Source organism: Centroberyx affinis, unplaced genomic scaffold (assembly GCF_046629955.1).
Source record: "Centroberyx affinis isolate AG114_WGS23_722 - 3 ecotype Tasmania unplaced genomic scaffold, CSIRO-AGI_Caff_v1 ptg000202l_1, whole genome shotgun sequence".
Lineage (NCBI taxonomy): Eukaryota > Metazoa > Chordata > Actinopteri > Beryciformes > Berycidae > Centroberyx > Centroberyx affinis.
Window position 1 is genome coordinate 424,198 of NW_027278894.1, and position 11,778 is coordinate 435,975.

The 11,778-nt window shown below is 41.5% G+C and overlaps 1 protein-coding gene across 2 annotated transcripts; it reads right to left on the reverse strand.

Moving 5' to 3' along the window:
* Positions 1–463: 463 nt before the first annotated feature.
* zgpat (zinc finger, CCCH-type with G patch domain) lies at positions 464–11,567 on the reverse strand. 2 transcript variants are annotated; one of them, XM_071539225.1, is made up of 7 exons: positions 11,498–11,567; positions 9,216–9,877; positions 8,598–8,731; positions 7,806–7,967; positions 7,098–7,223; positions 5,077–5,497; positions 464–4,409 (listed from the first exon to the last, which is right to left on the reverse strand). In XM_071539225.1, the coding sequence occupies exons 2-7, from the start codon at positions 9,824–9,826 to the stop codon at positions 4,271–4,273; spliced, it is 1,593 nt and encodes a 530-aa protein (XP_071395326.1). In that variant the 5' UTR covers positions 9,827–9,877; positions 11,498–11,567; the 3' UTR covers positions 464–4,270. The 2 variants fall into 2 exon arrangements, with proteins under 2 accessions (XP_071395326.1, XP_071395317.1); XM_071539216.1 differs by lacking the exon at positions 11,498–11,567 and adding an exon at positions 10,578–11,030.
* Between the last annotated feature and the right edge of the window lie 211 nt (positions 11,568–11,778).

Genomic DNA, 11,778 nt, shown 5'->3' on the forward strand with positions numbered 1-11,778 from the left:
AAACTTTTATGAGGACCTGTCATTTTACCATTATACTCAGAACTGATATGGCCAAACAATCCTTGGGCTGTAAACCTTATACATACAATCCAACATTTCTAGATTTTTTTTTTATCCCACATAATATGGGAATCTATTATGTGGGATAAATATATTTTTTAAATCTTAAAAAATACAAATGTTTTTTTTTTTTCTGAATCGAAAAGTGAAAGAAAAAAAATCTAGATATCAAATTGAGGCTTTTTTTTCAGTTCCTTTACTTTCAGTGTAAACATTCTGCTTTTTGTACCATTCTGTTCTGTATTGAGTTTTGATGTCTTTTTTTTTTTCTTTCCTGTCTCATCTGAACGGCTTGTATTTCTTTTGTCATTTTTTCCAGCTTTTGTCATTTGTATGTGCAATAAACTAAAGCTAAACCTAAAAGGGTATGAAATGATTTCATACATTTTATTACTCAGATGTTAATAGTGTAGTGAAGTTGTTTTTATGGGCTTTGAACAATATTTCCCATTACAAAATAGTTACAGCTCTGCATTTTTGGGCAACAAAGCTGATATCAAGTCCCTTCAACAGATCTCCATGAAATCTGAACGGTAAGATTGACTCTAATTCAGAAAATATGAGCATAGCATAGGATGCGTGTTTACTTAGAGATGCCATTGGAGTACATTTTCTGATAAATACTACCAAAGATGAAATGAAATTGAAAATACAGAGGGTCCACTTTCAGTTCCTCCAGTCCAACTTTCCCACTGACTTTCACTGTAAAATTACACAAGAAAACTTCACCAAAAGTGTCTTTTCACATATAGTAGTGCAGGTGTTGTTTTGTCTTTCTTTGACATCGGAACAGGAACACAGGAACTAGACTGCAATGCAATGCCCAAGTGAACCACCGAGTCCACCCTACTCCCTAAAATTATTTTGTAGCACAACAAAATGTGTAACAAGTCAAGGAGTGCGCAAACAGCGGAGCATGACTGCTTAGTAATGCCTTATGAGCAAAGCTTAATGCCTTACAGCAGCGGTGTCCAATTGGGGCCAGGAGTAGTGTTTGGTTGGAAAGAAAAGCTCCATACTGGGGGCCTCCAATGGCAGCTGGTTGGAGACTGATACCTTACACTGATAATTTGTGTTCACACTATAAGGCTTACAGTATGAACACAAATTATCTGATGACAACCCTTTTCAAAATAATAAAATCTTTGTTCCTAGGCCTCTCTGTGTATCCTTTTTATTTGCCTTTTTATTATTAAATTACTGTACATGAGCAAGTGATCAACTACTTTCAATTTTAAATTTGTTCCCATATATTCTACTGTTGAACCTCAGTAAAAGCATGTAATGTTACACCTGAATGCCCAAACAGATGACCTCAATCTTGACCTCAGTCAACAAACTATTGTATTTCTACTGGCTCAGCAGAAGACCAACCATTGATCAGTATATAGAAAAACACAGACAGGAGAAAATGGCAATCAAGCACAATATGGAAACACAGCACTTTTAACAAGGTGAAATACTTGCAGTACTGTGTATTTATTCATTGATTTCAGCACATACTCTGTATCTCAGTGGCTTGAGTTAATGCAAAATAAAGGCTACCGGATAGTATGAGATACAAAGTAGCACTTGGGTTTTCTAGCAACTAAGTTCCAAGAAAGCTCCAAACACTGCCTTATAATAAGACAAGGTTAAGTTAGTCTTTTGTTCATGTGTAACCATTCATATTTGAACGGATATTAATTTTCATTTGTCCTTTCAGTTTTCTCTGGAAACACAATACAGTAGTACATTATGAGTTGGGCTTCCTAAATGAAATGAGAATGGTCTTTATGAAAATATGAATTAACTTCCATTAAAAGATAAAGACATGCCTTTCAGTAAGAATTTGATTTGCATAATTTCAGGTCATTAAATGCCCGTACAAAGACAAATTACAAATGACGTCAGGTGATACAGCCTCATCAAGGTCCTCTGTACTGGCTGCCTCAAGGAAGCGATGCAAAATGCCACACAAGTACACGCATTTTTTTTTAATTACAAGTAAATGTCATGTTTTTCAATTTACCTTTGTGAAAAATTGACCTTCAGTGTTAATTTCAATTTAGGGCTTCTCTTTCCAGATGGCTATGCCAACCGTTTGATAATCAATTTGGACATGGAGAAAAGTTTTAATTTGTGTGATAACTTGTGTTAAATCCACTCATTAGATGCTTGGCACAAGATTGACCTGGTGGTAATACTGCTACATATTACATTCTGAGATGGTTGGGAACTCGCAATGTACATATAATCTGGATAGTCATAAAAATTATCAACCGTTATAAAAATCATGATTTACATTGACGAATGGTAGAAGTGGATTAGAATGTTCCTATTCCTATTAATATTTTGGTTAAAGAGCAGGTCTCAGCAACTGCTATAACTATCTGTATATCAGTTAGATATAGCAAATTTGTAAAAGAGGAGGCCATGTAGAATAACATCAGAGAGCTTGACTTATTCTACAAAGGCTAACCCAAACCACTTGGCCTGTAGCCTGGCAGCCCTGAGTTGAAAAGCTTAAGTGTGAATCCCTGTGTAAAACACCTGTCAAGGTGGCCTCCCAATCAATTTTCCCATCACACCTCCTTAATCACATAATCCAGGCTGTGATGGGTGCCGATTAGCAGGGAAAACTCTCCTAATGGGCCAGTCAGACTCTATACATGAGACAGATAACGTAGCTTACAGCCGCCTATGAATGAGTGCAGTCAACACACCTAGACCTGAACACACACACACAGAAAATCTGCTGCGGGGGGCAGTGATAGCCCCAGAGACACAAGGCTCATAAATGGGGTAAAGCATGAACTACAGCCCCCCCCGAGGGATCCCATTAAATCAACACACACTATGCATTGCCATTTCCTCCACAATCAGCAAATTCGGTGCGATCCTTTCATATAAAGTGCTGCCGCTCCACTGGGAGTCACCGGCAATCTAAAAGTGCCGTCACTCAACGGATCAGAAGAGCATGAACAGGGTTTCCCTCAGGGCACCAAGTCCAACCGGAGACTTAATGGATGGCTTACAAAGCGCAGTGTATCATACTGCAGCTCTTATTGCTTTGACAAGATGTGTATAGTATCTCTATGCCCTTGAGGACACAAACCAACAATTGCTGATGGTCACCAGTTTTCCATGAACTTTCAGTAAAGCATTCACTGAAGAAGTTGAACCCGCGAACACAGGCATCAGCGGTCTTTGCATTTAGCGGCTTGCGTGGATTACAGCCTCCACTGCAGCCTATTGAGTTTTTTTTCCTTCCCTCTCTGATTTCATTAGCTTCCTAATTATGCTGTCGCTTCCAGATCACGAGTTGCTCATAAAAGGGAGGTAAAAAAGCCCATCTGTCCTCATGAGCCCATAGGAAGGTGTCCCCCGTCCCAACATTCAGTTACCCCCCAAAAATAACGACTTCAACCTTTACGAGGGAAATTGAAAAGAGCACCGGTAAAGATAAAAACTTCCATCTGGCGGGGTAGATGCAATCACTGCCCGCCCACCGCCTACGGACGATGTCTGTCCAATCTGTGCGCAGACAGATTCATTATTTAATAGAGAGGCTACGCTTGTAGCTTCAAAGACGCTGTGTATGAGCTGGAAGGAGGCGTGGGCGAAGGTAGGGGCTTCACTTCAAAACTCCGTAAAGGTCTCCTAACTCCTGAGGATGTAATTTCACAATCAGACAGACATCCAAGTCAAGGTAACCGGAAAAAAGCAGCCTCTGGCCACAATGACTGCAACTTCTAAAATACTGTAAACCTAGAAAAGTATTACGAAGAAAACATTCTATGAAAGCAAGGTGGTGAAACATTTCTTCAGACTGGAGTTTAGTTGCGCATGGTGTATAATTACAAAGGAAAGAAAAGGAACAGCATCTTTTGAAAACATTGGCTTTCAGCGCTAACAAAATCTGCTGAGAGACAAAAACAAGTTTGTAACATCGGTGTGAACCTTAGAGCTTGAAACCAAAGCATCATTTCACAATCAATAGACTGCCTCAGTCCTTGAAAAATATATCAGGAGCAGAAATTATCCAACCTGCACCAAGTCAACTCCACAGCCAGCACCCCAATTCATACTGAAGTCATGGTTAATCATAAAAAAATACTTTAAAAAATAAAACGGTAAAGCAAATGATCACCAATAGGCAAGGGACAAGAGTTCATTTCAGGCTAACAGCGTCTCCCCCGAGTCTCTTAAGTCTTTGAGAGAAGTGAGGTTAGAACTCAGTCATTTTCTTGTGTGTGTCAGCCTTCTTGTTCTCTCTCTGGATGGACAGTTCCTGGGCTTTCTGCTGGGCCAGCAGCCTGCGGGCCGCTGACAGCTTCTCTTCCAGCTGCTTCACCACGGCCGCGTCCCTGTGGACAGACAGATTAGGAGCTGAACGGAGACATGGGGAAAAGTTGCTTTGGCTAAATGTTCTTGAATAAGCTGACCAATGACAGAGGCTCATGTTAACTCCCGCTGACAGTCTTGAAAAACAACAAATGATATCAAGGAGAATTCAAACCCAGTTCTATTTGTCGTCCATCATGTTTTTTTTTGTTTTTTTTAAACCCAGTGCCATGGTCTTCTATCATCTTCAAGAGGCAAAATTATGTTACTCAGGAGTGAGACACATCATGTCTTTATTGAACAAGTAATATTTGCATTATTGTGGAAATTTAACTTAACACCTTATTTAACACCTTTCTTGCAATCTTTCACACATCTCCCATAATCCTCTTCACATATGCAAATAAATTCACAACCTCACTTGACGAGAGAACTGACTTTGTGTCGATTAGCATGCACATACATAGCATTTTATAATAACATCACATTGCTGTATAAGCAGTGCATCTCTGTATGTACTGGTATATGTTATGCTATGTTTACTAATGTTGCTGAATTCTCCATAGAAGGGATGACAGCTGCTGATAAACTATGGAGATTAATATAAGACAAGTTCCCAGCCTCTGTAGAATAAAAATTAGATTTGACATATAACATAACATGTGACATAACACCGTTCCTGGTACCGACCTGCCTACTTTTCTGCCCAGCGACTCGCTCAGTCTTTGGATCTCCCTCTCTGTCTGGGCGACCCGCTCGGCAGCCTGGAACAGCTTCACGTTCAGACTCCTCTTGGTGCTTTTCCCCCCTCTGTACGCCTCCACCCCGGCCACCGCTGGCCGTGCGGTGGCGGCGGCGCCCCCCTGCCCCGGATCAGTCCCCCCGTCTCCCAGCTTTCGGTTGAGAAAGTCAAAGACGTTGTGGCGCCCCCCGGTGGCGCCGCCTCGAGGCTTCCTGCTCCTCTTTTTGGGGCCCGTTTGGGTGCCATCTTTGGCGGCCTTGCTCTGGGTCCGTCTCTGGGTTAACTCCGCGCACTGATCCAGAGACTTACCTTTGGGCAGGACCACCGCCATCACTGGCTCCACGCGACCTTCCTGCATCTTTCCCAAACCTGAGGGAACAAAAGGGGGCAAAGAGGAGTGAGGAAAGAGGAATACATGACTCACCATTTCTTTTTTACTTTTTTATACAGGGAAAAGTTAAAAAGCATTTAACTAAAACAATTTATTTTTGTCAGAAGTCAAAATGGCTTTGCATACAAATGAGGTGTCTCATTAAATCAGATTCATTTTGATTGCCCAGTATAATAAGGGTGAGACCACACCTACAGTTCATTTCCTTTAGTCTGAACCATAGTGGAAATGTTTAATATGTTTCATTTTTGTATTTGGGCTGTTTAGGTTCATAGTGCCCAATTACAAGAGAACCAGATTCCAACAAATCTGATTCCAGTCCCTGTAATTTCAGTTAAGTGTGATGCGCTCTTTGCCTTAATTACTTTCTCTGGGGTTAATCAGGTAGCATTTCACCATCCCCTTGGTTCATTTTGTTACGCTAGGCTTTTCATGCATGAGTAACTTCTAGCTATCACATATAACATCTATCTCCTGTTACCCATAAAACCTTGTGTTTTGGGGTTGTTTCCTGTAGTTGGCTTGAATTATGTTCTCACTCCTATCGAACCACACCACAGTTCTCTTGCAAGAGGACAAAGACTCGCATTCTCAGGTGTCTCAGTGTGTTTATTTGGTGCCACCAGAATTCAAATGGCATCGTTCTCACCTGGCCAAATGCTCAAATAAACGTCAAATAAACCGCTACAAATGTGTTTGGTGTGAATGTGCCCTAAACATATTTTGACACAACGTGGATGAGATACAAGTTGATGTCAGCTGTAAGGGGGGTTAATATGTACAGGGATTTCTCTTGGTGACATTGGTGCAGATGCATACAGAAATTTACTTACAGAGTATCAGATATGGACATACAGGGTACAAGGAGAACAGGACCTCAGATATAGTACAAAAGGACAGTGCAAGACAGTAGTATGGACAGTGGGCAACACGTCACACGCAGGAGGAAATAAAGGCGCAAATTGTGGCTCATGGGTGTTTTTTGCTTTTTTAATTGAATGGTGGCTAGGTGTAGCAGGCGGACGAGAGAGGACAAAGAGGATGCACACTGACGCTGACGACATTAGTGTTAAACAAGACTTGTTAAACAAGGAATACGATCGCTTTCCCAAGAGGAGAGCTGACCCAAGAAACACGGTCAAATTTGCTAAATGGCCATTCCTGGTAAGTCATGCCTGCACAGAGAGAGATAAAGAGAGTGTGTGTGTGTGTGTGTGTGTGTGTGTGTGATAGGCATGACTAAGTAGTGTGAGTCAGAGTAGGAAGGACATGGAGCACCTATACAAGTTTAGACTTCAGCGTCTGTAACTTGTAAACAGATGGGCTTGAGATTGCAGGCTTCTCTTTGATACAGAGACGCACACTGTTTCATGTGTTCATATGTGTTATATTGGGGTGGAGGGGGGTGGATTATGAAACATTTGTAAATAACTTTTTTGCAAACTTCAAAAAGGTGACTTTCTGAATAACATAGCTTGCTCAATGCTGGAAGGAGGGAAATAACTTGGGTATTGTGATGACAGGACCTTATGTACATGAGTACTTCCCATGTGATTAACGCTGTACACTTGCACTCACCTTTTCCATATTCGTAGCCCATTTTGAGCATAAGCTTGGAGCCGATGCCTTTGGTATGAGCCTCCCAGCCGCCAAAATTAGAGCTGCTCAAAGTCGCTGTGGATTCTTCAGCAGTAGAGTCAAATACTGTAGTGCAGGCAAGGGAAAATAAAAGGAAAAATGACATCATATGATATGAATTAGAAATTAGGACTAGAATGTAAGTGTTCATATCATCATCCACACTGACACATCATCTCACAGATATGAATGTCCATCACTTTGCTTCTGAGCAGTCGTCATTCACCAAAAGAGCACCCACTTTGTCTGAATGCACATTATTTTTACAACTCAGGACTTTAAGGACACTAAGATTATCAGACAGCAGCTGGGTTTCTATCCATATATTTTTATGCAAATGATGATGTATCAAAGAGGCATGAATGGAACTGGTTGATAAGTTGATAGTTGTTTTGGTCTCCAGACAGAATTAAATATGGACAACATTAGCCGACACTAAAGACAAATAACAACTACTAATCTATTCTTGAAAGGCTCATTTCATTTCATTTTTTTGACGCAACATTGTACGTTGAGCAAGTTTATTTATTCGCTTCAACCATTCTGATGGAAATGCCCCTAATTCACATTTTATTTTTTTGTGCCATTTCAAAAGGTCACTCAAAATTTGACTGACAGTTGGATGGGAAAACAGTGACTGACACCTACCTCTGGCATAAGCCATATCCCCGTCTCCAGTGTCGTCCTGGTCCGAGTCAGAGGACAGCGGGTCGTCCTCTCTCAGGGGCGGGATGACACCGTCGGCCTCTACCACAGCATCTCTCAGCAGCAGCGAGTCAAACTTCACAGTATAGAAACCATTATCAATTTCTACATTGGGGAAAAAGATTGGAGAGTCACCGAAACATCCAACATCCATCTAAGTCCAGTCTACCATTCCCAGGCTAAGTCGCCAAACACTAAAATATATCAAAAATTGTGATACACAATAAAAGTGAAAACAAACAAGAGACACTTACCACACATTCTCAACATTCTATTAGCTACTGTGTAACTTTGCATTTGCTCTTCAATCACCCTGTTGGGGCATATTTTGTAATAATAGCTCGCAGTACATTATTCAGCTTAATTACACAGCTACTTACCGAAGTCATTAACCATCTGACATAAAATACTGATTTAAAATTATTTTATTACAAGCTAAATTAAGCAAACTTGCAAGCTTCTGCCAAAAACTAGTCCAGCAGGACTGTCTGCAGTAACTAAGTTGTAAAGTCTTCTTGCCACAAAGTGTTGCGAAAATTTACTTGATTAGAAATCCACAATATGGACTAAACTTCTTGACTACTGAGTGACAGGATTAGATGTGAAATGGAGGTCTGTTATATGGGTTCATTGGCCAACTAATCATAATTGAGTACGCATGTAGTAATGTGTTCTCACTCAACAGTATCAGATCATCCATCAGGTTGACTGTGTAGTACAGTGTCAGAGGAGTACCTGTGATTTTGGCGGGGTACCAGATGCCGTCCTCGTGTCGAGCCAAGCAGGACGAGCCGTCTTGGAGATTACTGAGGTCGAACTCCAGGAACTCTCTGAGCTCTGACACATACACCACCTCACCATGGGAGAACCTGGAAAAACAATAAAACAGACAATAAAACTCTCCAGTGAAACCCAGACTAATGAAATTCTTTTAGGGTCAGGAGCTGGTGACCTGCCACTCCTGTTCAATGGTAGATTAAACTCTGGGATTAGGTCTTTAAATGAAGAACTAATTTACAAAAAAAACAATTATCGAGCAATAAAATGGATAAATAAAATGTGCAAAGAAAATAAAACTTCAATGCAGATTTTAGACTGTTTTTATGCAGCTGTGGTCAGGGAGGAACCTCCATTGTATTGGCAATGGATGACCCTTGCTGTAAGATATCCGCTATTTACTAAAAGGCAAATCCTCTCCATTAGCAAACCGATGTATTGGTTCATACTTTTGGCTTCAAAAGGCAAGTCAAGGCTTTTAGTGCCTTTTAGGACCCTAAAGCATCTTCATCCGACAAGCTGCTCAGAGTGTGACTTTTTTTAAAAAGACAACAGGGTGAGATCAAGAAACATTACCTGCAATTGTCCAGGAAGCGACACTTGTCCTCTAGATAGAAGGGACAGGGTTTCATAGACTTCTGGGTGGGGTAGACGTACAGCACCCTCACTTGTGCCTCGTCTCCGTCCGGCGGCTCTGTCCCCACCACCATGGCGTTGTGATACTCCAGTGTCCCCCACGTGGTCCGGTAGGGTGCTCTCACTTTGGTACCACTGAGTGTGTCTTCTTCCTCCTCCTCCTCCTCCTCCTCCTCCTCCTCCTCCTCGCCATTTTCCACCCCGACTTCCTTCTCCTTCGCTCTCTCTCTTGTGTCAGAGCTACTGCTTGAACTCTCCCCCAGCTCAGAGTAGAAAGCAGCAAACTCCGTGTCCAAACCGCCCGTGTTGGCTGCTGCCTCCGAGGCTTTTGCCTGAAGTCCGTTGCTCTCCTCGAGGCTGGCTAGAAGCCGACTCTTTTTGACTGACACCAGGCTGGCCTCGGTGAGCTCTATCAGCTGGCAAAGGTCCTCTTTCAGTCTGAGCAGGTCTGACTGCTGAGAGGGGTCGAGACCCGCCGACAGGGCCGTCTCCACCTGCTGCAGCTGGGCGCCGTAGGTAGCGATGGCCGCCTCGAGGGTTTCTTCATCCATACTGTCACTTGGCACTGGGCAGGACAGAGAGGACAGGGCCACATCAAGCCCCTAGGACCCCAAAACAGAAAGGAGACAGTAGATTTAGAATGTCATAAAGTTAATATAACAATAAGAGGAGTGAGTCATTAGCTGACTCCTTGATACAGCTCTGCTATGTGCCGTTCTCTCTTGAATGGAAAGAACACCATGCCAAATTTCATTAAAAAATCAATTTAATGTGGCTTTGCTTCGCAGCAAAAGTACACACCTCATAAAATATGACCCCAAACCTTTGCTGAATTATTACTCTATCATTCGGCATATATCCAATACACCAAGCAGCATTGTTTTAATATATTTTTAACTTTTAAACTTGGTTCACCTATTATTCCCACAATCTTCTTCCACCAGAAATACACTGTGGTGGGCTGTACCAATTATATAAATTGAACTATTATTGAAATAACTGCTGCTAGGTGGTTCATATATATGCCGAAATTAAGAGTGGCTCCTAATAATTAAGAAAATGTCGTGAGTCATATTTTATTTTGCATGGAATATGTGCCGATAAGCAAGGCCACATTAAATTGCCAGTTTTTGAATGGAGCTTGGAGACAGATTCTCTCCACACAACAGAGAACGTTACGTATTGAGACTAACCTTATTTCTAATGCATTTAGCAATTCATTTGACTGTTTGTGAAGGCAGGCAGAAACTAAATCTGTCTCTGACTAAAGCAAAGCAATGGTATATCGCTAAATTTGGGTACCTTTTATGCTGCTGTTGCTGTGGTAGGTATGATCTCCGTGGCTAGCCTAGACGCCGGTTAGTTCAATACTCTCAAAGTGGGAAAAATACAACGTGAGTAGCTACTCACAACATGCTGTAACGAATTTTTACCTCCGTCTCAAATTAGTCTGACTCGCTGCCTAGCTAATGTGTGACTGTACAATTGCCCGTGGATAAGATAGCATTTGCTAACTAGCTAGCGTTAACGTTAGCTAACACAGCTAACTCATTGGGGTACTGGCTAACATTAGCTGTTGGTTAAGTTTGACAGCCTCAAGGTGTCGTTGTTATGCAGTTTGGGTTTATTTAGCTACATATTTTCACCTAGCCAAGACGTGCAAGTAGCATTACATACAAATGAGCAACCGCGCCATCTCGAGGCCGCCTGCTGCTAGCTAGCCCCGGTCAAGGAAAGTCATCTCAAATTATTCAAAATCGGACAGTTTACTAATGCCTTAATTATCAGCAAATGTAAATACATAGCTCACAGTTGAAGACATTTTATTCGGCATACAAGTGATTCACCCAGTAGCGCTTTATTAGTTCAAACGAATTTCAACTTTCACGTTCATACTACCACCCACCACTGTATTTTGGTGGAAGAGTGGAAAGGAAGGAATAACGTGGAACCAACTCGAAAAGTTGAAACTTTACTGAAATAAGAGCTACTTTGTGTATAGGATGTATGCCGAATGTAAGAGTTGTTCCTAAAGATTCGTAAAAGCTCATACATGAGGTATGCACCTTTGCCAATAAGCAAAGAGTGAGACCCCCAGATTTTTGAATGGACAATGGTGTACAATTCTCTACTAGCTTTAGCTAGTTTTTAGCTAACGCTTGCCATATTTCGTTTGGGTAGCTAACTTTTCTTAACGTTGGAAAAACCCGTGATCATCATACCTTCGTAGCTACTAGGGGTATTATCTGCGCTCACATGCATCGTCAGAAAAATGACAGACTTGACGAGGTTTGCTGCTGAGGTGAAAGTAGTTAGCAGTTGCAAATAGTCATGCGACTTCCGCTTTGAATTATCTTTTTTCAAAATAAAGGTCTTCAACAAACATTGAACGGTACATAATATAAATATACAATACGCTTCTTCTTTTTCAAATAGTGACACTGTCTACGCGATTATTTTGAAGGAAAAAATCGCCACACCTGAAGTGTTATTTCTGCTTAAC